This window comes from Condylura cristata, unplaced genomic scaffold, assembly GCF_000260355.1.
Source record: "Condylura cristata isolate star-nosed mole 26May11 unplaced genomic scaffold, ConCri1.0 scaffold00029, whole genome shotgun sequence".
Classification (NCBI taxonomy): domain Eukaryota; kingdom Metazoa; phylum Chordata; class Mammalia; order Eulipotyphla; family Talpidae; genus Condylura; species Condylura cristata.
In genome coordinates this window covers 15,635,058-15,660,973 of record NW_004567130.1, presented here as the reverse complement: position 1 = coordinate 15,660,973, position 25,916 = coordinate 15,635,058, and the positions used below count along the sequence as shown (strand labels likewise).

The 25,916-nt window shown below is 35.2% G+C and overlaps 1 protein-coding gene across 1 annotated transcript in view; it reads right to left on the bottom strand.

Moving 5' to 3' along the window:
- Positions 1 to 25,916, bottom strand: part of MED13L (mediator complex subunit 13-like) — a 265,044-nt gene that overhangs the window by 130,157 nt on the left and 108,971 nt on the right. The window contains exon 3 of the mRNA XM_004691010.2: positions 244 to 328. Coding sequence (XP_004691067.1) covers positions 244 to 328 — 85 coding nt within the window. The remainder of the gene's footprint in view (positions 1 to 243; positions 329 to 25,916) is intronic.

Genomic DNA, 25,916 nt, shown 5'->3' with positions numbered 1-25,916 from the left:
GGGAGACAATGAGAGAGCAATCACATAAATGATAAGAAAAATTAGTGGTGAATCTGAGTGAAAAGATTTATGACAGTTCTATTACTGAAACTTCTTTAAGTTTTTTAAAAGAAAAAGAAACATGAAATTTCTAAAATTTTACTTTTATAAAACTGCATGTGGAAATTTTTTGAGAATTACTCTTGAGTATATGGTCCTTGAGTATAGAGTCATAAACTTAGGTTTATGCTGTCCCTCTCTTACCTTTCTAACAGATTGTGGATCGCTTTGAAGAGCAGTGTCCTGCATTCATAGGAAAGGCCATTTTCCCAGAGTCCTTCTTCCACAACTAAAAACAAAAACAAAACAAAAAATGAAACAGTAAGCAGGGAATCCAAATAAAAATAAAAGAAACTTACAGCATTTTTCTAAAGCAAACATAATGAATTAATTTAAGTAACTTATCTCACACTAATACAGAAGTTAAAAATATGCTCAATGTCATAAATTAGTATGTACAGAAGGAAAAAATGTGTTTGGATTTTAAGATCTCTTAGGTATAGACATGTACAATCTCTTTCCCACAAGTCCACCCCTTTCTATCCTGTGTCAGTGTAAAATTTTCCAGAAATTCTCAAATTAGCCTTTCTACCTAATAGTACCATGAAAATTAATCTTGTCACCATACTATTTAAAGGTAACACAAATGTCACAAATAACAAGGTTGTATATATTCTCAAGAGGGAAAAATCAAAAGTGAAAAAAAATTCTAAGTATGTGCAAGTTACATAAATGTTTTGAAAGCAGGGCCCTCTCTGGTGGCACAGTGGGTTAAAGCACAGCCCTACAGCAGGTTAAAGCACAGCCCTGAGAAGCTAAAGCCACTTCAGCGTGAGTCTGATCCCCGCCCTGGAGATGAACCACATGGCGCAGCAGACCTCTCCTGACCTGCCCGCTGCTCCCCTCAACAGTGTGTTTCAATACATCTGCCTGTTCTGCTCCCCACTCTGACTCTGGTGAATCTTCTCTCTGCCCCTACACCTCTGGCCTGTACCCCCATTCTGTATGAATAAATACATGTATCTTCAAAATAAATGAATGGATAGATAGATAGATAGATAGATAGATAGATAGATAGATAGATAGATAGATAGTTTTGAAGGCAGTGTCTAAAATATAATTGTAATGATGTGACTTCTAGGAAGAATGCCAGAAAATTAAATCTTAATGTAACAGTGAATTTATTTCCTGTACTCATAATTTCATTAATGTTGACATTTTGGAAAACACCATATTTGCCTTTGAAATATATCACTGAGTCACAAGTAACTAATGAGAATCCAGTAAGTAATGCCTCATGCATTCCTAACATTCTTTTCTTTTTTAAAGATTTCTTTATTTATGCACACAGAACTGGGGCGCAGGCCAGAGATGCAGGGGTGGTGAGAGGATTCACCAGAGACAAAGTGGGGAGCAGAACAGGCAGATGTATTGAAATACCCTGCTGAGGGGAGCAGCGGGAAGATCAGGAGAGGTCTGCCATGCCATGTGGTTCACCAGGTGAGGGATAGGAACTCCTGCTGAAGAGGCTTTAGCTTTTTAGTGCTGTGCTTTAACCTGCTGTGCCACCAAGGAAGGCCCTAACTTTCTTTTCGTTCATAAATATATAAAATGCCCTAGAAGATTGCTGACTTACTTTTAAATTACATTATTTCAAGTCAGTATAGCAAAAGATTGGACAAAAGGTAAAAAAACAGTTGCAGAAGAAAATTTTCTCTCCTTTTTACTTGTTATTTTGAGTGGGAATTAAGACCTGTTAAATCCACAATGCATTATGAATGTTTTTAGCATACAAACAGACATCTTAAAATGCATCTCTATATTTTCTAATCAGAAAAAATTTGGAAAAATATTTACATTCAGAGGTTTTTATTATAGACCTTCATTTTTAATGATAAAAATGGTGTTTTCTTCTTATACATCTAATAACATTTTATTATCCTGACTATGTGGCTAATCATGACTTAGCAAATATTCCCCAATCAATATTGTGTTCTTTATAACTAGAAAATGAAAATAAATTTTAAAAATTAATTAACTAATTTAAAAAACCTATAGCACAACAGATAATTCCTGCTAGCAATGAATGGTCTCTCTTCAAGTCAAATGATCCAAAGTTTTTTCAATCCTTTGAAGATGTCATAAATCTCTTTTAACATATGTTTGGATAGAACTTTTCCTGGGCAAGAAAGACAGCTAATAAAAGGAATACTCCATAATATTTGCTTTTCTTTGTTAATATGTTTCAATGACTAAGAAAACATCAACTTTAAACTGCATCATGATGTTAATATATCACAGATATGGAGTGGTTGGAAGAAGCTACCAATTAAAACTACAAAATGGCTCTTGTAATACTCAGGACAGCTAATTTACAATTATCTACAGAGCTCACTGAGAGACATGTTTTTACTATATTATTGCATGTACATCAAATATAAACAAAATAATTAAGTTTAAAATTGCTAAAATTTCATCTGCACCATTCTTCAACATGATCACACAAAGCCTTTGATTCATATGGACTACTGATAAGGAAGACATACATATGGTCAACAGTAACATGAAAAAGATGCATCATTTTGTATCATACAAAGTTAACAAACAGCTATCACCTCACACCTACAAAAAAATGACTAGTATGTAAAAGACAAGAAACAAATGTTTGGGAGGATGAAGAAAGAAGAGAACCCTTACATGGTGTTGGCAGGAATATAAAATGATGCATTTCCACCAGTATGGAGATTTCTCAAAAATAAGTAAATAAAAGTAGAAATACTACCTGGCCCATTTAACCCACTTCTGAGAACTTACCTACAAAAATATAAGAACAACAGTTTGAAGTGAGAAACGAACTACCAAGTCTATAACAGCATCATTTACAATAGCCCACAGTTGGAAGCAATCTAATTTCCCGTCAACTGACTAATGATTAAAGAAAATGTGGCATACACACACACAATGGAACACTATACAGCTTATAAAAAAAAAAAAGAAACCCTGTCATTTGCAGCATGGATGGACCTAAGTATTATGCTTAGTAAAATAAGCCACAAGAGAGAAGACATTGTATGTTTCCCTTACATATGGTACAGAGAAAACAAACAGGTGAACTAAATAAAAGAAAAATAAACTTTTGGTTTCTACAAGGGAAATGGGGATAGAGATGGGTAAATTGGGAAAATGGAAAGAGAAGGATGCAACGTGATGTTTGGGGTTAAAATCAGTTCTATGTTGATTCTCAATGGTACATTCTGCAACTTACATAATGCCATTGCAAAATGTTGCTTCAATTTAAAAAAATGTTGACAATGCAGCATTTGTGAAGCATACCACTTCTTTTTCAAAGATTTTCTTTCAAGTTGGTGACATCAATTATAAATGTTTTAGTCATTTAAATATTTAAATATACTTTAAAATATAATAAGCCCCAATAAATTCCTAAATCAAACTATCAATGTTGTCATCTCACCTCTTCCTCCTTTCTCCCCTCCCTCCCTCTTCTTTCTTGATATATATTAAAGCAACGCTCACTCATAAGACTTCAGTATACATCAAACCAAAATCTAAATATGGTCTGCCAATTATCTGTTCTGTTAAATCTATTAAATCTCCTTTAATCTAGAACACCTCATCCCCTTTTCTGCATTTCAAACCTACTATTAACTTACTGAATAACCCAGGTTAGATGTTTTTATAGACTATCTCATTCACATTTAACTAATTCCTCATATATCATTTTTTTAAAGATTTATTTATTTATGAATACAGAACTGGGGTATAGGCCAGAAGTGCAGGGGCAGTGAGAGGATTCACCAGAGACAGAGTGAGGAGCAGAACAGGCCCAATGACAAAGTACACTGCTGACGGGAGCAGCGGGCGGGTCAGGAGAGGTCTGCTGTACCATGTGGGTCACCTCCGGAGCTAGGGATTGAACTCATGCTGAAGTGGCTTTAGTTTCTTAGTGCTGTGCTTTAACCTGCTGTGCTACCAGGCAGGGCCCCATTTTTTAATGGGCATGATACTTTGACCTTCACAGAAGTTATGAATGGAAGGTTCTTAAACAATCAGACCTCTTTATTTCTTCTCCAATGGTCCTCACCTTCTTACTTTAAGTAAAATGGTAACAGGTCAGAGCTCTCCAGTCATACAATATGGAATAAATAAACCTAAGCAAGCATGGGCAATGCCAACTACATCATAGTATAGTTTAATAACTGAATATTTAACCCTTAGGATCAGGAACAAGGTAAGGATATCTCTTTTTTCCACTCTCCACACTTAGTAAAAAAATCTCAGTAAAAGAAGGCAGAAAAAATCAGGTATACTGTTTGAAATGAAAAAAAATAAAACTATCTCTATTCACAGATGACAAGACTATCTTTATAACTTTATAAAATCCTAAAGTTAACCAAAAAAGCTACCAGAACTAAAACTGCAGTTAGCTAGCTCATATAGACAGAAAGGCATATTTCTATGTACTGCAATGAATAACTAAATATTGAGTGTAAGTACTATAATAGCAGCACCAGAACTATATAAAATAATATAAATTTTGAAATTATGTGCAAGATTTACAAAATTATAATACTAGTGAAAGAAATCAAAAAGGCAGAAATATGTACTGGTAGGTGGGGGGGAAAGTGTTAACATGGCAATCCGTTCACACCAATCAATCTACACAGTCAACTCAATTTCACTCAAAATCTCTATAAGATTTTTCTACAGAAAGAGAGACGCTGAGTCTATATATTTATATGAAAAAGCAAAGAGACTAGAAGAGCCATAACACTGCAAAAGAAACAGTTGGTAGAATTACCAAGATGGATTCTCAGAATAATTATAGAGTTAGAACAGAAAAGACAGCGTTACTGAAAAGAAAATAGATATACAGATCAACAGAATAGAACAGTCCAGAATCAGACCCACAAACACACAGCCAACTGATTTTCTGTAAGGTACACCAAGACAATTCAGTGGAGAAAGAAGTCTTTTCAGAAACTAATGAACAGTTTGGAGGGTTGAGGGAGGCTGTACGAAGGAAGAGGGGAGGGAGAGTAGCAGGGAGCAAGGAGAACACTGAGAAGCAAACCGTACCTTACACTGCATAACAATTTTAAGTCAAAATGGGTCATACTTTATACCTAAAAGTATAAAACCTCAAAAGCACAGAGAAACTCTTTATAACCTTAAGCTGGGGAAAGATTTCTTAAATATGACTAGAAGAAAAACTGGTAAATAGTTTCATCAAAATGATGAACTGTGCTCTTCAAATAACAAGTTAACTAGTAAAATTTGAACTATCATTCGAATTAAAAAGGGAACAGTGTTTACATTTCAGATGAACTGCTAAATACTGTCTTACATTATTTTATTAAAGATTCAAGAGCAGTCAATAATTTACTAGAAAACAACTATGATTAATCATTCTAATAAATATTACCAAATTAGACAATGAATTTAAGGATAATGCATCAATTTGCTAACCCTGTCTATATATAGTAAATAATTATCGGTAAATTTCACACACACAATTTCCAGAAATGCAAGAATGGTATATACGTCACTGACTCTCAAAATCCAAAGTTAGTTCGGCATTTTTGGAAACTAATAATAAATATCTGGTCAACATGCACTGGCCAATAGTTTATGGCTAATGCTATGTTTCAAGTATCACACTAGATTTTAGGAGTGCTCTCAAAAAGCTAATATATACTTTGAAAACCACTGAGAGACAACTACTTTGAATGTCTTGCAGCCAGCTACTGAACATATAAAGTATTTTATTCTAAAATGAAAAAAAAAAACCAGTAACAGCTTGTTTTCTACACTGAAAACTCTCTATCCTTTCTCATTTTATTCTATATACCAAGTTTTGAGACACATACTATATATAAAAGGGGAGGGGAACTGTCTACAACACTATGAGATAGAGTAAAGGACCTGGGACATTCACTTTAGTCATTCAACATGTAACTCCTTCCTATCCCTGGTGACTGTCTATTTCATTAATTCTAGCTGGGTGTCAAAGACGACCACCCCTAAAAGAAGTAAAAATATTCTCTCTTATCCATCCTTTCCAACAATATGGACAAGCCTAGAAAACCTAAACTCCACTAGATGCTCCTGCACAGTACCTTGCCTCTGAACTAGCGACACAAAAGGAGATGAAGCAATCGTTCTTGTCAGCACTAGAAATAAAAATTAAAAGACCAGGTTCCTCTTGAAAAAGTAGCAGAGGTAATATAGCATCAAATGCTTGATGAGGAGAGTACTAATTTTCTCACTGAACTAATTCTGCACAGCTGATGGTGCCAACTCCTTTTCTTAATTTACAACTAAGAACTCCGATAGAAACAACTTATTCTAATCTCCATTTAAAAAATGAGAAGGCACTCCCCCTGGTGGCACAACAGGTTAGGATGTAGCAGTGCAAGCGAGCAGCAGCTTCAATGAGAGTTCCATCCCAGGCTCTGGAGGTGACCCACATGGCGCGGCAGACCTCTCCTGATCCGCCCGCTGCTCCCCTCAGCAGTGTACTTCACTGATCTGCCTGTTCTGCTCCCAGCTCTGCCTCTAGTGAAGCCTCTCACCATCCCTGCACCTCTGGCCTGTACCCCAGTTCTGTATGCACAAATAAATAAAACTTTTAAAAAAAAGAATAAAGTTTTCACTTGACATTCATACTCTTCAGGAATATCCTTTTTGAGGGGCAATTAGAAATAGTTTGTCTATATTAAGTCTCTACAAATGACATAAGGTACATTTACTACTAACTCTATTTCCCTTTCAAGATCTACTGAGAAGAAAACCAAGAGCCAAACATTTATAGAAGGCCTGCAGATGCTGGGCACTACCTTTATGAAACCAACAAACATGCCATAATACACTATCTTCATCTTTTTAAAAACACCCAAAAAAAGTCTTTCTAACCTGGTATTTCAAGTTCCAACTTAAAAGCTTATTAATTTCTTAAGAATTTAAAGTAGCAACAAGACTATCACATAGATTTATGTAACTATAAATCTCCCCACATGTAACTGAAAATCTTTAATTTTGTTTGTCTCAAAAAAGAAAGCACCAACACACCTGAACTGCATGTATACTAAATGAGTGGCAAGAACCAATCAAAACAAAGAACTTCTAAACAGAAACAGTCCCCTGTTGTTAGTTTCTTCAGTACAGCCAGAATAAAACTGAAAAATAAAACTGAGCACTACTATCACTGCCTATTTGCAAGGAAAACTATTTGGCCCTAAAGTTAGCTCACTTAAACTGAAAAAGATAATCAGAATTTGTTTAAATTGCTGTTATCTAACCTTTTTAATACAGAAATACTCATAAATATTTGACCTGCAAACGTACTATATGTTTTTCTTTTAGTATAATAGACAACATTTTAAAAGGAAAGTTTAAATAGCAGTAATTACTACTTAGTGCCCAAATAATTTTTCAAAATCCTCGCAAATTATAATACAACTTCTTTCAACTTTGCAAACATGGCTCCTTGCAGAATTAATAAGCTTCTTTGAAATAAAAATCATACAAAAGGTTCAGGGGAAAGAAGTCAATATGGCAAAATATCAAAGCAAAATATACTTCAATGATTTTGTGTTTCCCAGCAGAGATCTTGGAAAGATATCCCCTTCCAATTCCACAAATGAAACTGACACACTTTACTTGAAGGGAGAAAAATGGGAGGGGGAATGGAATAGGGTAGGGAGGAGCATAAAGATTGTGAAACCTTAAAGAAATTCAAGCTCATGCTTTTAGAATTCAGGTCACCTGCTTTGCACAGTTTAAAAGTAGAATTACTTTCAAAGAATACATATTTCCTCTGAGCTATGATACATATTTCCTTTTAATGTATCATATTGCAGCAACAGCTGAAATGAACGTCTAGACATCAAAAACACTTCTTACTCCCACCTACTGCTTTTTTACCTCAGGCATCAAAACTAATGAAACCTATTATCCAGAACATTGAGTTCAGTAACCACATTGGCCACTGCAAATATTAGAGGGGGGAGGGGCACTTTCAGGAATGGCACTCCTCATTCAGCCATTAAAATTACTGAAAATTAAATTTTACTCCAAACTCCAGAAATACAAATAGATTATAACAAGGCACAGGAAGCAAGATTACTTCTAGTTAGATTTCTCTGACAACCTGATAAAGATAGTGCAGCTCCGAATAGAGGGCTCAAAATACACCCACTGCCTTTGTTTTCAAGTGCTATTCACAATATATAAAACATCAACTTTAAAAAAATTGTTTCAAGTTATAAAATCTAAAAATGAACCATGCAGACACTATAATAAGAAAACATTTTTAAATATATTCTATGGGTTGCTTCAAATAAAACACTTTAAAATGGAGATGATTTTGAAGTATTTGTTTTCTTAAAAATTGACTAAAAAACTGAGTAACAAAGTAGCATAAATTCTACATTAATTCTTAAGTATAATATCAGACCCATAAAAAATCCAATTATATACCACCCCAGTGACTGATCACAGTTATGCTGCCATGGAGTACCTGGTAAAATCTATATTTGAAATTATTAATAACAAAATGAGCTTATCAATGTCAACCCACTTAGAGCTTCTGATTTCCTTGAACTGCTCATGGGGTAGAATATTTGATATCACTAAAAACTTTATATTGAAAATGGGTTTTAATTTCACCAATGTCATCAAATCAAGTAGTAATTATAAATAGAAGATATTAAAATGCTCCATTTGTTTTCATCTATTTTGCAACTTTAAATGATTACAGATATTGATAACCTTTGTCAGACACAGAAGCAGCTGTCATTAAAAAATTAAGAATTACTAACAGCAAGAGTTCTCTGTCAGAATTTTAATAGTTTCTAGACAGCATTGTTAAGACATGATCCAAGTTAGTATTTCAACAGATCACAGTATTCCATGTAAAGTCACTGAACTTTAAATTGAAGAAAACCATAAAATTAAATTTCTAGGTAAACTGCAAAAGACCCTCAAAAGACAACTGCTATAAAAAACCATCAGGCTGCAAATGTTACTTTAATAACTGCCAGTGAAAAAGAAATCTTGCACAATGGCTCTGATTGACTCCGAATTTGCCCCCATTTGCTACTCTTTTTCAATGATTTTAAACTAATACTACATTTGCCCCTTTTATGAAGTTATTAATATATTCTTGATTTGGTAATTCAATATGCACTTTTTAAAAAGGCCTAAAAGGATAGTAATCAAAATTAAGTTATCTTTGCTGCTTGAATGGTAATTGTTTTCTTTTTTCGGTGTATTTTTCAGGTTTAATGCAGTGAGCATTTCCTTTATGAGGACACAACATATTTAAAATAAATTCTTTTTAAAGTGAGCCCACATTTATTAGTCAGCTACAAGTTCACACATTACAACATTCTCAGAAGAAGAATCACCAAAATAACATTAAATTTAGAGCAAGAAAACCAGATATGTGGTTCAGACCAAACATATTTAATCCATCAATACTACAAAATAAACATCAACCTCAAAAACACTAACTTTCATCAAAATTACTCAACTATTGATTTCAATGCTGGCACAAATGAGTAATAAAAATTAAAAATATTTCCTCTCACTCTCAGACATAACCTGATTTAGAACACACACTCCAGATTGCTACTAAAATTCTGACAGGGCAAGTCCCCAAACTGCCTTTTACACTAAAGCTCAAACTGCAGCCCATCACCGCCACTGCAGTGCCTAACCTTTGCAGCTGTAACTGTCTGAGATGCAGCTGTCCCCGTGGCAGCTCTCCCCACCCCCACTCACCCAGCTTGTCTGTTCTTGCTACAATAATCTTAAAGAGCATTTTACAGGAGGCTTAGCCCTAGCTGAGGGCACTCGACTGCGTGACCAGAGAACATGGAAACACGATTCATTAGACACGCCTGGAGTGATAACAATGGTGCTGCTTCTTGCTGCCTTTCATTTCGTACATCAGGCTGAGACTAATGCATTCTCGTTACACAACAAGCACATTTATAGACAGGAAAATACTGTAATCACCTTTGATTAAGAGACAGCATATTTTTCCTATATGAGCTGCCAGCCATACTGACATAGTAATTATTTTTTAACTGACAGGTTAAAATAGCAAATGTAGCAAAAATAACATCTGCAGACAGAGAGAAAGAGTGAGGAGGAGGAGGAGAGAAGGGAGGGACTAGGAGAAGAGGAGGGATCAGGAGGCTAGGGGAGGAAAGAAGGCAGAGGAGGGAAGAGGGGTGGGGAGAAAAGAGGGGAGGAGAGGAGAGAGAGGGGAGGGGAGAGGGAAGGGGTAGAGAAAGAGGAGGCGAGGAGAGAAGGGAGGAGAGGGGAGGGGAGGAGGCTACTATGAAGATTTTCTTTAGACCAGATATCTTTAAAACTTGGTAATACCTTGGCTTACACTTAAATTACATAGCTCACAGCAAACAGAACAGATCCTCATTAATAAGAAAACAATCATTTTTAAATTTGGAACTAAAAATTACACACTTTTGAAAATCAGTTAAACCATAATTATTAAAGTACCTTTTTGCTACTTTTATCAGCACAGAAGTACAAAATTTAACAGTGTAATAAGTTCCTTCTCTTTTATTTCACTGTCTTACTTTCACTATAAAATAGCTAGTCCTCATCAGGATTTCCATAATCTAGTTTTACTACTATATAATGTTTTCTTTTGCATAAAATTCCAGGACAAAATAGAAAACCTGTGTTTTATGAGAAACAGTAAAAATGTAACTTTGATTAGAAATAGGAATACAGAATTATCTTATTTCAATTACTCATTCCACCCAACTTCCAACAACCACTGCCAAGGTCCAAAGTCCAAAGGTTCAAACTATAAACATTAAGTCCTATTTTAAACTAGACAAAAGACACAGCCACACTAAATTGACAACTTGTAAATTGAAACACTGGTTTAAACTGCCATTGAATTACAGTGTTTTGTGGGTTCATGCAGATACTTTGCTGGGTTATTATTTATGAAGAGTTTAATGGCAGGTGGAAAATACATATTAGCCAGTAATTGAAAGGTTATAGTTAAACCAAAATACTTAAAAGCAATTTTTCAAGATTAAAGCTGTGTAATTAAGCATTTTTTCGACCGTTAGTTTCTCTTTTCAGATTTTTTTATGGCACTACATATAGACTATGTTACAAAACTAACCAAAGAACTTGCACATGTGGAAATTTGTTAAAACAGGTAAAGAAACAAAAACAAGAATGTAGCAGAAAAAGTTAAGTCTGGTTCACAAATCCTAAGACCTAAAACAGCGGATGCGTCATAAAAAAAAAAAAAAACAAGTTTTTGTAGAACAGCAAAATACTTGTGCAGTAGTAAGTTGTTGGATGTACTGAGTCTTCTGACATGTACCACCACACCAAATAAGAAATCAGAAAAATTTTGGCTATATTAAATATGTCTATAACTTAATTCAAACTGTATATTTCAATTGTGTTTTGAAGTCTGATTCATACCACACTGTGTTAGCATTACACAAATTTAAATGTTTCATCGCCTGAAATAAAAAGTTTTACCACAGAGGAGAACATTTATACAATTACTACAATGCAAGTGCCAAACTGTCCTCTCTTCTTTTGATCTTTTATATGTATAAAAGCATGATTCCCCAAATACTAATTAAATTACTTGTATAGGTTTCCCCCATTTGGAAAATACAAAAGCAATCATCAATATCAAATATGTCACAAAAAAAACCGCTTTAAAAATTTCAAGTAAATTCTCAGTAATCACAAAATTTTTTCCCTCAATGATTAGTGTATAAATAGATTTCTATCATATATACCAAAGCCAGAAAAGTAAAACTCTCCCACTTAGACTTCAAAATTAAGTTACGCCTTTTTAATTCAAAAACAAATTATTAAAAACCAATTAAAAAAACTTCTCAAGACTTTAAATTGAAACATATCCAGGAAAAAGTTGTCTTTACTCTTACACTTTTAACAAGCTAAGCAGTTTCCAACTGCTAAGCAAAAAAAAAAAAAAAGTATTATATGACCTAAATATTCCAACACCACCACCATTTTTATTTCTTGTAGGTGTTTCAACACTACATGACCCTTTGCAATATAGGATTCAACTAAGAAAACTACAAGTGCACTGGGGAAATTAAGCCGTTTATTTGCACAGAGGTGGATATGAGTTCAAAGGTCTTTTCTTTCTGCCTTTGGCTAGAATGGCATTTTGATTGGAGGGTAAGAGGACCCAAAATTTTTATATGGGGCAAAATAGGGGTAGGACAGGACTGTGTGACCTCATTAATACATGGTCAGTGGGTTTCTTGTGTGGGTACTCTGTCCTGCAGAAGAGGCTGGGCCAAGCTGCTGGCCCTCTCCATCTCTATCTAGGTCCAGCTCCAGCTGTTAGTGCTGCAGTGTTAAGCAGTTATACTTTGTTATCCATGATAAACAAAGGTTTATTTAAACTTACGGTGTTTATTTAAAACCATAAATACAAAAGAATTCGCAAAAAGGATAGAATTTGCAAGCCACTGGAAAATGAAAAGGAATAAACAGAATCAGAAACCCTGATCACTCCACTCCACTAACACTTCCCTGGCTCTGCTGCTTCTTGCCTACTCCTTATCTTCTTTTTTTTTTTTTTAAAATTTATTTATTTATTTATGCATATAGAACTGGGGTACAGGCCAGAGATGCAGAGGGTGAGAGGCTTCACCAGAGACAGAGTGGGGAACAGAACAGGCAGACCAACGAAGTACACTGCTGAGGGGAGCAGCGGGCTGGTCAGGAGAGGTCTGCTGCGCCATGTGGTCACCTCCGGGGCAGGCGGGAATCGAACTCATGCGGAAGTGGCTTTAGATTCTCAGAGCTGTGCTTTAACCTGCTGTGCCATCAGGGAGGGCCTCCTTATCTTCTTTTTTTAAGATTCTTCCCAGTTCTCAAATTGCAAGATGCTAAGAAAGTACAATGAGTGTGGGAAAGCTTTCCAACATAGATGGTAAAGATTTAAAATATTTATAGAGTCCCAATTAACCCACTCCTTCACATCACAAAACTCAGAACCCAAACCAACATTAAAGGTAAGTGTTAACACACTAAATCAACATTTTATAGATTAGTTTCATAATTTATCCATCATTTATGCTTTTCACTGGGAGGTGTATATTTTCCAAATAACTGACTTAAAATCAATCTTTTGGAAGAGTACTAATATTTTCCCTTGATGTCTGCCAATCTTGATTCCCCTTTCCAAAATTTGAATACGAGTTACTATTATGTAAAACAACTAAAAGTTGCTTTAATAGCACTTACCTTCCTACTTAGGGAAGAGTTTGTTTTGATAGAAAAGGAATACTTAGAAAGCTTCTGGTAGACTATGCATCAGAAATTTCTGGACTATGCATTAAAAATTTGTTGCACAGTAATTTCTTTGCATGCAATTCTCTATTGCAGCTCACAGTTTTAAACTTGCTTGCAAAACAAAATTATATACAGAATAATACTAGGTATACACACACACCATGATCACAACTTCCAAGATGCATATTCAAATTATCTTGATATGGAATTAACAAAAATTGTAATTGCAAAAAAACCACTTAACTAAATTTCTCATATTACATGTTAAAAACTACATATAGCCCTTTAAATAACAGTGAGTTATCATAACTAAAGTATGTATAAGTTCAAATGCAAGAATCTCTAAGAATGACTAAACCAACTGAATTTTTAATAAGGAAAGAAGCCTAAAAAAGAAATGTGGTTAACATGAAAAAAAAAAAAAAGGTTGCTAGACAAAGACATACTAACACTCTGAAAGTACAGATAACAGTGTGAAGTTTTTTGTTTTTTCTTTTTTTTTCCAATCCACCTTCAGCAAGAATCTGTGTCTACCCAGGGTACTAAGTCCATTCTCCAAGGCGGTCAAAGTATTTTTTTCAAAACTTATTCACACCACAGTTTTCTTCTGCTCAAACCCTTATTCCAATGGCATTCTGTGGCATTAAAAATCTATTCAGAATCTTTACCTACCAAAGCCTACCAAGTCCCACCTAATCTTATCTCTTCTATCTCCCATCAATGTACCAGTTTCAACTGCACTGGCTTTCTGTTTGCCCAATATAGCTTTGCCCTATTTGTCTCTGCAGGTCTGGCTGGCTTATTCTGAGTTTTAACTTAACTATAACCTCCTCCGATAGGCTTTTCATAACTAAAGTATCGAAAGTAGCCCTTTCCCAGGCACTCACTTTCTCAACAATTGCTCTGCAGTATTCTGATCTTTTCACCAACACAAAAGCATGACAAGTCTGTATGTACAAGGGCAATGTCAATATTTGTATGCTTACCGTATTACACAGAACCTTCCCCAAAGAAAAATATTATGATCACAAGAAAAACATCAAAGTGGAACAAAAGGCAACCAACCACCAAAAGGTAAATTAATATTACTTAACTTTTCAAACAAGGGAGTAATACAGGACATGGCCACATGTTATATATGAGCTCTCTAAGGATTTTATTAATGCTACCTAAAACAGCAAAAACCGACTTAGCTTTCTTTCTAGTAAAGATACAAGAAAATCATACACATTCTCAGAATTGAAATTTTATATTGTTTTCCATGGAAACCAAATGTCACAATTAAAGCACAAAAACATTTCTGTAGAAACAATGTAAGTGGAAAAAATGTGATGAAATAATACCTTATTGAACCTGTAGTAATTATCAAGATTAGAATGACTAATGAGAAGGATTCTTGAGGGAAAAATCAAGATAATTATATTCAATTAAAATGCTTTACAATAATGATAGTAAACTATCACAATTCAAAGAACTCATTGTGATGAAGAGAACCTCCTACAAACTTTGTGTATTAAAATCAGACAATATAAAATTATAAAACTTCTATCCCAATAAGCAACATGTAGGAATAGATGAACTCTGTCTAGGCAAAACTGATTCTAGTTATCAATTCTCTAAGCTGTTACTACCATTTTCTTTCTTTCCATGACTTGGCTGTCATGTTCATCATGTCTGGATAACAAAACAGCTACATAACTATGGGGTGACATTAACTGTTAAGAACATATCATATGTTAATATAACTATATATCAACAACAAGATGGAGTAACTGTGTAACTTGTTCCATTCTGTTAGGTATAGTGAGCCTCAAGATCTATGTATTTATCTGCAGCCACATCTTCAAAGGCCCCAGGAAAGATTTTATTTGCCTTTGGGAGTAAGGAGGGAACACAACGCAAAACAATTTTTGCAGAAAAGTATTGTAAAATCATTTTGGGGTAAGTTTTAGCATTTTTGTATAAGACCCACTCACACACACACACACACACACACACACCGAAAATCAGCTTCTGTATCATTATTCTCAATAATCTCTGGTTTGTTTACTCAAAGACATCAAATTTTTGTGAGTCAATTATTTTAAATTTATTATTTTTAATTAAGGATAACAAGCATGATAACCAATAATAAATTCCCTGAGACAATACTGAAAATTTGATAACCCAAATATACTGAGCTAAATTAATAAAGATTCAATTTTTCTGCAGTAATGCTTAAAAATGAAGGTGGATAGAGAAGAAACTGAAATACAATGGCTCTTTTAAAGTGTGTGAACAATTATCCCTATTCAGATTCTTGGTGTATCCTTTAGTCTGGAAAAGGAAAGGCCCTTCTAACTTTCAATTAGTCATACTCTGTCCCGTTTAATTTTTTTCTCTAGCCATTTTGCCCTTTTGAAGGTGAACTTAAATTAAGTCAAAGACATATAATACAGAGAGAGTAATTTCAAAGTGGATTTTTGCTTCCCAAACCAGACATTATGCCTTGCCAAGGGAGAAACTCTGCATAAATAAGACTATTCACAAGATAGGAAGCATCACAGCACATGCCCATTTACCTCCAGGGTAGTCTCCAAAACTTCAAAGTGCTATTAAGCACAGCATCAATGCTTTAGTTTAGAAGATCTCAGAGACTCTATAAATGATCTTGTGGTCATAAGTATCTATGAATTTTCAGGAAACAAACAAGTTTCTTAAACTCACAAGTAAAACTATCTAAACATTTCTTAACTATGAAAATAACAAACTTCTTTAAAGGTGATCATGCATGTGTACATTTAATAAAAAAAAATCTGTGGTGACATTGTAAAAACAAAAAAAAAGACTTATATTTGATTTACTTAGTTCAGATTAAGAACAGTTATTTAAAAAAATAAAACTCTCCATATTGAGTTCCAATTTTTCCACTGCTCATTTTCTATGACAATCTGAGCAAGAATTTCTCTGGGAATGGAGGATATGATCTTCTGAAATCTCATTCTCAGAAAAATACGTATCTTTCAAAAACGCCCCCCCACCTTTTTGTAAGTAGTAATAAAAAAGTAACAATATCATAAACTGAAAGTTGATTTTAGAAATAGAAGTTAAGCTTGTTAAAGGCCAGAAAGGGCTTTCTACAAAGAATGAAAACATCTTGGAATCTTACTACTTCTCTTACACAAAGTTCCAATCTGCAGCCATTTCCCGCTGAGCCAATACGCTTGATGGGTGTGATAACAGATGGATCATTGTATCTGCCAGCTTCCTGCAATGTACTGTATAGGGACTGATAATTTAGCGACTACAGAAGTTCTACAACAGAAAATGCAAGCAATCCTGGCATTCAGTAAGTAATTGTGTGCAGTCCTTTGACAGTCTGAGTGTGTAGAATATATGTGGATTATTGTACAATATAAGTTCTCTGCAAAGATCTATATAACTAACAAAAAAAGGAAATTAAAAACTGGACAAGCTAAGAAGCAATAAAAAAGAACAGAAAATAAACATTTATATAGTTTATTTCACATAAAAACACATGAAAAATATGTGTTGCTCAAAAGGGTTTATTAGAGTTCTTAAACAGGTAAAGTAGATACACACACATATATACACACAAAGAAAAAGCATGCACAGTGGGTTTGGTTTTCAGATAAAATAATTTCTTATTGTAAAGGGCTATCTGTGCATTATAGGGTGCCTTCTAGCATCCCTGGCCTCCGTTCAGAGAGGTCACAGCATCCCACCCATTGTTGTGACTATCAAAAGAAACATGAAAATACTGCCAAATGGCCCCTGGAGGGACAAAACCCTCATTCCCTCTACCCTTCACCCACCTTCCCATCTACCCTTTGCTACAGAAAATAGTCTAAGCACTGCACTCTATAGTGCTAGTTTCTTTAGAGAGATGGAAAGGGTCAGAGAGAGTATAAGGAAGAGAATGCTTATAGAAAAAAGTATTAGAAGAATTATACTCAAAAGTAATCAAACTCTAAACAATCTACATGGTATGAACCAGTTTAGGACATGTTATTAAAGCAGGAAAATGCCATTGGTTTTGCTCACAAGTTTTACTTGTGAATTTAAGAGGTTAGAGATTGACAGGGTAAACTGTTCATCAGGTTGAACAGGGAATTGGAAAGAACTTCCATTAACAAACTCACAAAGTGTACTTAATTATACACAACAGGAAAAGTGTCCTACTTCCCCGTTTTGGTCTCCATCCTCTCCTTCTCCCTCTGTGTAGGGCCAAAGGCCTCAATTCCACAGTCAGATTTTAAGGTTTGTTATTAGTTGTTTGTATCAGCATTTGTTGTATTTCTCTGTACTCCTATTTTATAAATGACAGTATCTAGAACTGGTCTCTCTCCTTCTGACTTACTTTGTAGCATAATCCCTTCCAGGTCCATCCATGTTGTCACAAATGGCAGGAGTTTGTCTTTTGTGTAGGTGAATAGTAGACCACTGTGTATATACAGCACATCTTCCTAATACACTTGTCAGTTTCTAAGTATTTAGGTTGATTCCATAACCTGCCTATTGTGAGTAGTGCTGCAATGAACATAGAAACATATATATCCCTTCAAATTGGTGTTTTTACAAACTTTGGTAAATATCTAGAAGAGGAACTGCTAGATAATATATATGGGGTGTCACTTTATATAAGATGATATGACAGTTTTAAAACATGACCTCAATATTTTGATAATCAAACCACTGAGAGACAGGATCTTATCTCTTCCCTCTGAAGCTTAGGATTTGTGAGGCTTCAACTAACCAGGTAAAATAAAAATGAAGTATGTGCTCTCCAAAGCCAGGTTATAAAGGTCATGCAGCTTCTACTCTATTCACTGGTACACTTATTATGAAAGTCCTGATGTAGTCTGACTCCCCTGAGGGGTACTAAGCTGAAAGTCCAGGGAACATGGAAAGGCTACTTGCAGGAACTCTAGTCAGCCATACCTGCTGGGCCCAGCCCCCAGGCCATTACAACTCTGGGGTGCCACAGACTGAGAAAGCTCCACATGACTCTAACACAGAGCCCTTTGATTTTCCTCCTTTTTCCCACAGAAACCCCACCCAGGTATCACGGTGTAGCCACAAACCATAGCTACTGACCCCTGTCTAAATTCTTGACAAAAGAATCAACAAATATAGTAAAATCGCCATTATACCACACCAAGTTTGGGTAGGTCATACAAAAGGTAAGTGGAACAAGTAATGAGGAGAGTTCACAACAAAGATTATTTGTTAGGGACCTAATCCTATCAAACAACCAGGCTTTTAGGAGTATAAGAAAAAGCTGCCCAAAATGGAGAACAGCAAGTACATGAACAGAAAAAAAACACGAGCTGTGAGCTAAGTCAATTAGGTGGCTACAGCTAAATGACACAGTTTTACGTACCTTGACAATTTATACTTTCACTGTACAAGGAAGCCACTGCACTTTTTCAAGTAATTAAGTGGGGTTATTTCTCAAAGAGCCCTATGGGTGCTTTGTGTTTCTTTCATTTTTTTTTTATTAGTTCATTTTTAAATTTTCACATCATTGTTCATTTCTGTACAATGTTTAATTTCTACCATTCCATAATTCTCCAAATAATATGGCACTGTGAACCATTACTATAGTCCCTTGTGCATTCCCACTCCTGTTGTCACCTCTCCCCCTTACTGTATGCCTGAGATGTATGGTTTGCCTGCAAGCTTTGTCTTTTTCCTGATCTTTTGTCCAATTTCCTTAAATTCCCCCATAAATGGGACCATCATATAGTTTTCCTTTACTTTTTGACTTATTTCACTGCCCATAATCACTTCCAGTTCCATCCCTGTTGCCACAAATAGTATGAGTCTATCTTTTTGATCACTGAATAGTATTCCACATGTGTATGTACCACATTTCTTGACCCACTGGTCTCTCTTGGAGTGTTGGATTGTTTCCACACATTAGCTGTTATAACTAGTGCTGTGCTGTGTTTTTCATTGCTAAATGAAATGAAGAAAGAGAATTGTATATCCCTTTAGATCTACAATGCAAATTCATTATTTCTCAAACTGGGGCTCCAGAAAATTTTTAAGCTTTCAGCTTTCAACAATATATTTATCTTGTATTTTTACAAAATTAGTCTATGCCTATTTGGGTTCATTAGAATGACCTCTTCATAACTGAACACCACATTTCAGTATGTTCTTTCATCAAAGGCTAGTGAGAAAACACACTTAGATATACATGATGCATTCACCCAAAATGAAGGCCGAATGAAGCTACCGTACGCTGTACAAAATAAAGTTTTTCAGGAATTCAGACAAGAAGAAATTGGTGAGAGATTAACTCATAACACTCTCAACAGAAAAGGAAAGCCAAAATTTAAAAGAGCTGTTTAACAGTAGAGTACCAAATTCTCACCACAAGCAGAAACCTGCAATCAAGTAAACAAGCATCAAAGTACTGACAGCATATCATACAATGCTGTTAATCAGTATGTTTGTTGGTTATAACTATATTTAACACAAAACTGTTTTCAGTTTTGTAATTATATATTCTATAAGCATAAGGCATTCCTTCCAAATCTTTAAAATCAAAATATAAGTATTTACATTAATAATGTTAATATATCACACAGTATAACACACATATGTGCTATACATGTATGTGTTATACATATACATATGTGACACTTTTATCAAGTTTATTTTACTGGGGGGAGGGATTGTATGTTTTAAGGAATAGTCTTCTCTTTGTAACTTTGTCTTTACTTGGCTAAGTTTCTTTCATTCTTCAAGGATTAATTAAAGTACCATTTCTCTGTGTGAACATACCAGTCCAAATTCTTTCGAATACCTTTAAACTACCAGGCATTGTATGGTACATTATATCTATACATGCTACCTGAAAGTGGTGGTTATCACAAGCCTTAATGTTGCTCAGATGACCTGTGTGTGCACGCACGTGCATGTGTACATTCCCATGCACACATACAACTGCATCAGCTACCACTTACCACGTGGTAATTTATTTCCATAAACAAAATTCACTCTTCAAGGAAAATGAGGTAACAAGAATGTGTGGTTTTTTTAAGGCCACAAAGCAAATGAATGAATGAGCTTGAATTCAAAAACACTGGTCTGTTGGCAACACTACTGTTGATCAAAGCATGGGCCTTTGAAAACTTCTATCAGAATCATACAGAATGTGAAAGAAAGATTGGAATTCTCAGATGTCCAAAATTACATTAAAATTTCAGGGAAAAAAGCTTGCAAACCTATTAACAGGCTTCCCAAATACATACTTATATATCCTAAAAATTAAGAAACACATTGTTCCCACTGTTATTCTGCTTTCACCTAGATTACTTTTTTTATTGAGAATACAATCTTATATAGCCCTTTCTTACCTAAAGAATATACTATTGTACCTTTCAAAATAATAAAAGCTTAAAAACTGTAGATTGCCAACTTTAATGTAACATAAATATAAAAGCAAGCCTTTACTTACATTTTATAGTTGGGAAAGTCATAAAAGGTCTAATTATTTCATAAAATAAATTCCAAGAACAAGTCCCCATACTCTGGGTATTTATGTTAGAACACAATTACAAGTGCCATGATTTTCAAGAATATCCTTTTTCTTTCTTTCTTTTTTTCTTCACATATTAGTGTTTGCTGCTGTTGTTTGGTATAAAGAATAGGACAGCAGTAACATGGAAGAGTGGTGGCACAGCGGGCTAAAGCACAGTACTAAGAAACTAAAGCCACTTCAGCGTGAGTTCAATCCCTGCCTGCCCCAGAGGTGATCCACATGGCGCAGCAGACCTCTCTTGACCCACCCACTGCTTCTCTCAGCAGTGTACTTCCATCAATCTACATGTTCTGCTCCCCGCTCTGTCTCTGGTGAATCCTCTCACTGCCCCTGTACCTCTGGTCTGTACCCTAGTTCTGTATGCATAAATAAATAAATCTTTAAAAAAAATTAAGAAATGAGAAAACCAAAGACCTCTTAGTATCCCCTCTCAATGTTCTAGTCTGCAAAAGCAGAAGAGGCCAAGTAGAAATGCTCCCAGCATAACATCTTTTCAGTGGTTTTGCCTAACTGTAGTTTTATGACTCAATGAGGTAGGTGGTGAGTGAAATTGCTGTCTTGCTGAAGCAGACATGCAGATATACCTGGGAAAGCTCAATTAACACATATCTAACCTTCATCATGTCATAAATCCTAAAGAAAAAAAAACAAAACAAAACAAAAAAAAAAACCGGCTATATTGTAACCTACCAGAAAATTCAAAGCAAAGGCTATGCTACTTACTTAGCTGGCTGTGAAAGGTGTCAGATGTGTATTCTGTAGTATGTGCTGTCTATTTTGTTTACCAGTGTTCCTAAAGTGTCCCAGGTTCAAAATGTCTTAATAACCAAACTCTTGATGCTATCTTTAATATCTAAGAAAAAGAACCAGTATTTTCAAATCAAACACCACTTTAATGCCAATTTCACCAGTAACTGCTAAAATTCAAAGCAATTAGCAGACAATAAATGGAGGACACCAATAAACCATAAAACCGATAGAATATTTGTGGATTTTCTAAATCCATAATGATTGTTGCCTTAATCCTAAAAAGGGATCAAGAAAAGGCTGAACTGGAGATGAGACACTGAATTTTATCAGAAAAGCAATAATAAAAAGGCCCATAGAACCAAGAATATGAACAGCATATTTCTTGAATTTCAGCTATGCCAACATTTCAAAGTCTGAAAAGAGAAACTACATAGTATTCTATACATTACTGATTGCATAAACTAAAAGAAAAATCTTAAGGTGATTCAATGATTGATGATGATTAGTGATTGATGAGAACCTGAAAGGTTTTTTGAATTACACCCAGCAAGAAACAGTGATACATAATGCAGATTCTCCATTCTTTCAAACTATATATCACAGTCTCCAAAAATAATGCTTTCAGGGGTCAGTATTATAACCCCACTTTGGGGCTCCCAGCTCAAAAGTAAGTCAAAAGTCAAAAATAAAATGTTTTGTTATACTTAACCATTTTTTAAGAAAAAAACAAACACAAATGACTCTCCTATAGTTACCACAATGTTACTGTTTTAAGTGCCTTTCCAGTATCTTCTCAGTCTGATTTTAAGCTCCTTAAGGATAGAGAACATGTGTTTTATCTTTTATTTCATACAGTACCATATTATAAGGTAATCTACTTGCTAAGCATTTACTAGATGAATAGCTTGATGTGAACTGTTCAAGTTCCAAGGCAGACAGGACCTTCAAAATAATTTACAGTATACCTTTTATAAATCACTTAAGGAATAAAATTATTATGACTAGGAAAATTTGCATAAAGTGAGCAAAAAGCATACTCCCCTTTTCCAGCATGCTCTGACCTCATTTTCCTCCAGATCATTTAGCACCATTTGATAGACTATATGTGTTGTGTCACCTCCTCCCATTAGAATGTAACTGAATGAAGGCAAGGACTTGCCTGCTTTGTTTCAATGCTATTCCTCAATGCCCAGTCCATTCTTTGGGATATATTAGACATTCAATGAGTACCTGTTAAATCCATCTCAGGGCTCATTAACAGTGTTCTTATTTCTTCCAGCAGCATTTTTAGAGCTTTAGACTAAGAGTAACAAACAAATATTTCAGATACAAATGCAGGTAAAAGTTATCTCATCACTTGTTGGATATCTGCTACTTTGAGATATAACAAAGCAGGTATCTGCCAAAAGGGCATGTTTGACAGAGCAAGGCATCAATGCATACTTATCTAATGACAAAAATAAAACCCCCAAAACCAGACAATTACAGAATCTGGCCTAAAGCTGTAACCTCAATACCAAGTGGTCATTCCTAAAGTTCTCATGTAACAAAGGCCCTGTTCAGCACTAACTTAGAACTCAGCGACTCAGTGTCACAGCACTAATAGTATTACCGTGCAACATCTTCAGGTGTTTCAGGGTGGTTTCTGACCAGCAGGAAAAGTGGTCAAAATTAGAGTACCCCATTTTAATCTAAAACTATTCAAATTTTGTCTGTCTTGTTAGACTGTATTTCGTATCTACAGGGGCTGTCCTGATGGTTTCCTTCAAATCCCAAACTTAGTTAAAAATCTTGAGGGCAGAGATGAGAGAACCAACGACAACAAGTCAATATTTGTTGAAGTGAATTCAATAGAGATCAAGATGTCAATAAAATTAATCTTCAATCTACCACCTCATTCTAGATAATTAAATTATCTTGTTAAATGTATGAAGTGGGGACCTAATATACAGGCAATTAAATAAGCCTCAATTAATTTGTTAACATTGTGTTTCTAACCAATATTAAATTTATAACCAGCTATTGTAATTATGTAAGTAGAAGGCTGTAAACATTAGGTGGCAGCAGTTGTACACTCTATTATAATACTAAAATTTGTTTTTATATCACATATATAGAAATTATAAATGGGAAGATACAAGTACTCTCACACATACATAAAATACACAAAAGGAACTGAAATCACAAAGTATAACAATAAAAAAGCAAAGTACAATAATAACATTCCTTTGAACCCAGAATTTTTATATAATTTCTATAATAAAATAGTTCAGCAATATCCAACAGCATTAGAATTTCCTATAAATGCATTTCATTTGTGTTTTATCCTAGTTTTCTCACATCCACATTCAGGCAATAGCTCCTAACTACAATACTACCACTTAGCATCCTTACCACACTCACCTCAGTCAAGTCACCACCAATATTCAACTCAACAGGAACATCCCTGTTTCTGTGGTTGCCCTCCCCTATCCATCCCAGCCCAAACCCAATACACCCGGCAAAGATTATCTATAAGGACACTTTCAAAGTTAGATCACCTCACTCCACTACTAGGAGAAAGGTTCTATTCTGTCTTCAACAAAATTTAGGAAACGTCCCTACACGAACACTATCCCAGTTTCACCACCACCACTACTGTCATCACACCCCATCTCCTGGGTTCTCTCTACCCCACCCATTACCAGGTCTTCATTAGGTTAAGCACGCTCCTCCATCTCAAGGGCCTTTTGACTTGCTATTCTCCACATATAACCACCCACTCCCCCCTCCCATATCTCCCTCTTGATCTCTGCTCAAATGCCACCTTAATACTTTCTATGAGCACTCTTTAAGGCATCAACCACAGTCATTCATTTTCTTCATGACAACATTTAACAGACGTTACAGTTTACCTGGAACTTCTTTATCTGCCTGACAAGAACTTAAAATCTACAACAATCAAGATTTTAATTTTTTATTCAGAGACTTGAACAGTGCCCAGTAAGCAGTGAAGGTCGAATTATTTGTCAGTAAAAGTATCTTACTGTCAAACAAGCATATAACAATGGTTTTATAGCTATTTCCTACTTAAAACAATAAACTACATTTAAAGTTCAAGGTCACAATTGACTTAATTACTGCTTTTAAGTTCAAGTCTGCAGATTCTGTGTGTATAAAAACAGACACTTTTATAATGCACTTGAACAATGTTAATTTAAGTAACTAATTATGGTGGCCACTGTGTAAGAATTACATATTTTAAATAAATTATTTTTATAGTACCTCTAAGTATGAGAACTGTTAGCTCCTTTTACACTAATCAAACAAGTAAATTCAAAATTGCCTGCTATGTTTTATATTATCTACTGACAAGCTTTGTGGGCTTTTGGGCTCTGCTGGTTTAAGAGGAGAAAGAATTACAAGCTTGCTCTCTGCCAAATGACTCTTAATTGGTGTGATTGCTTGATTCTCAACTATATTAGTAGGTAACCACTGGTTATGAAATTCCCACATTTACTTACTTTCTTTACCGTTTACACAGTGGCAGAATAGACATTTGGGCAAGAGGTCGGAATACAAACTACCTCATGGAAACTTGCAAACTACAGAACACCTCTGTAACTACAGGACACCTCTGTCATTTGTGTCCTTTGCTAGAACCATCAATGACTTCCTAAAAAGTGATTTAGAACAAATCTGAAAAGTATGTGAAAAAATGATCACTGCTACTTTGTAACTGTTAATATGTGGAAAGAATTTCTTTTTTCACTTAGCATTGTCTTGAATATGTTCCCACAAAAGTTACAAAGTTGCCCAGAAGGGCCTCCCTGGTGGTTAAAGTCAGTGCTATCAATCTATCCCTTGCCACTGAGGCATATATTCAATCCCCAGCCAGGGAGCTGACCCAATTGGCCCAGCAGAACTCTCCTGTGTCACCCACTGTTGCTCTCAGCAGTGTATCTCAGTAGACTGACCCGCTCTGCTCCTCACTCTGTCTCTGGTGAATCCTCTCACCCCATTCCTAATGCCCCCACCTCTGGCCGATACCCCAGACTCTTGTAGGGATACATAAATAAAGTCTTCTTAAAAATTGCCTGAAAGGCCCTCCCTGGTGGCACAGCGGGTTAAAGCACAGCACTGAAAATCTAAAGCCGCTTCCGCATGAGTTCGATTCCCGCCTGCCCCGGAGGTGACCACATGGCGTGGCAGACCTCTCCTAACCCGC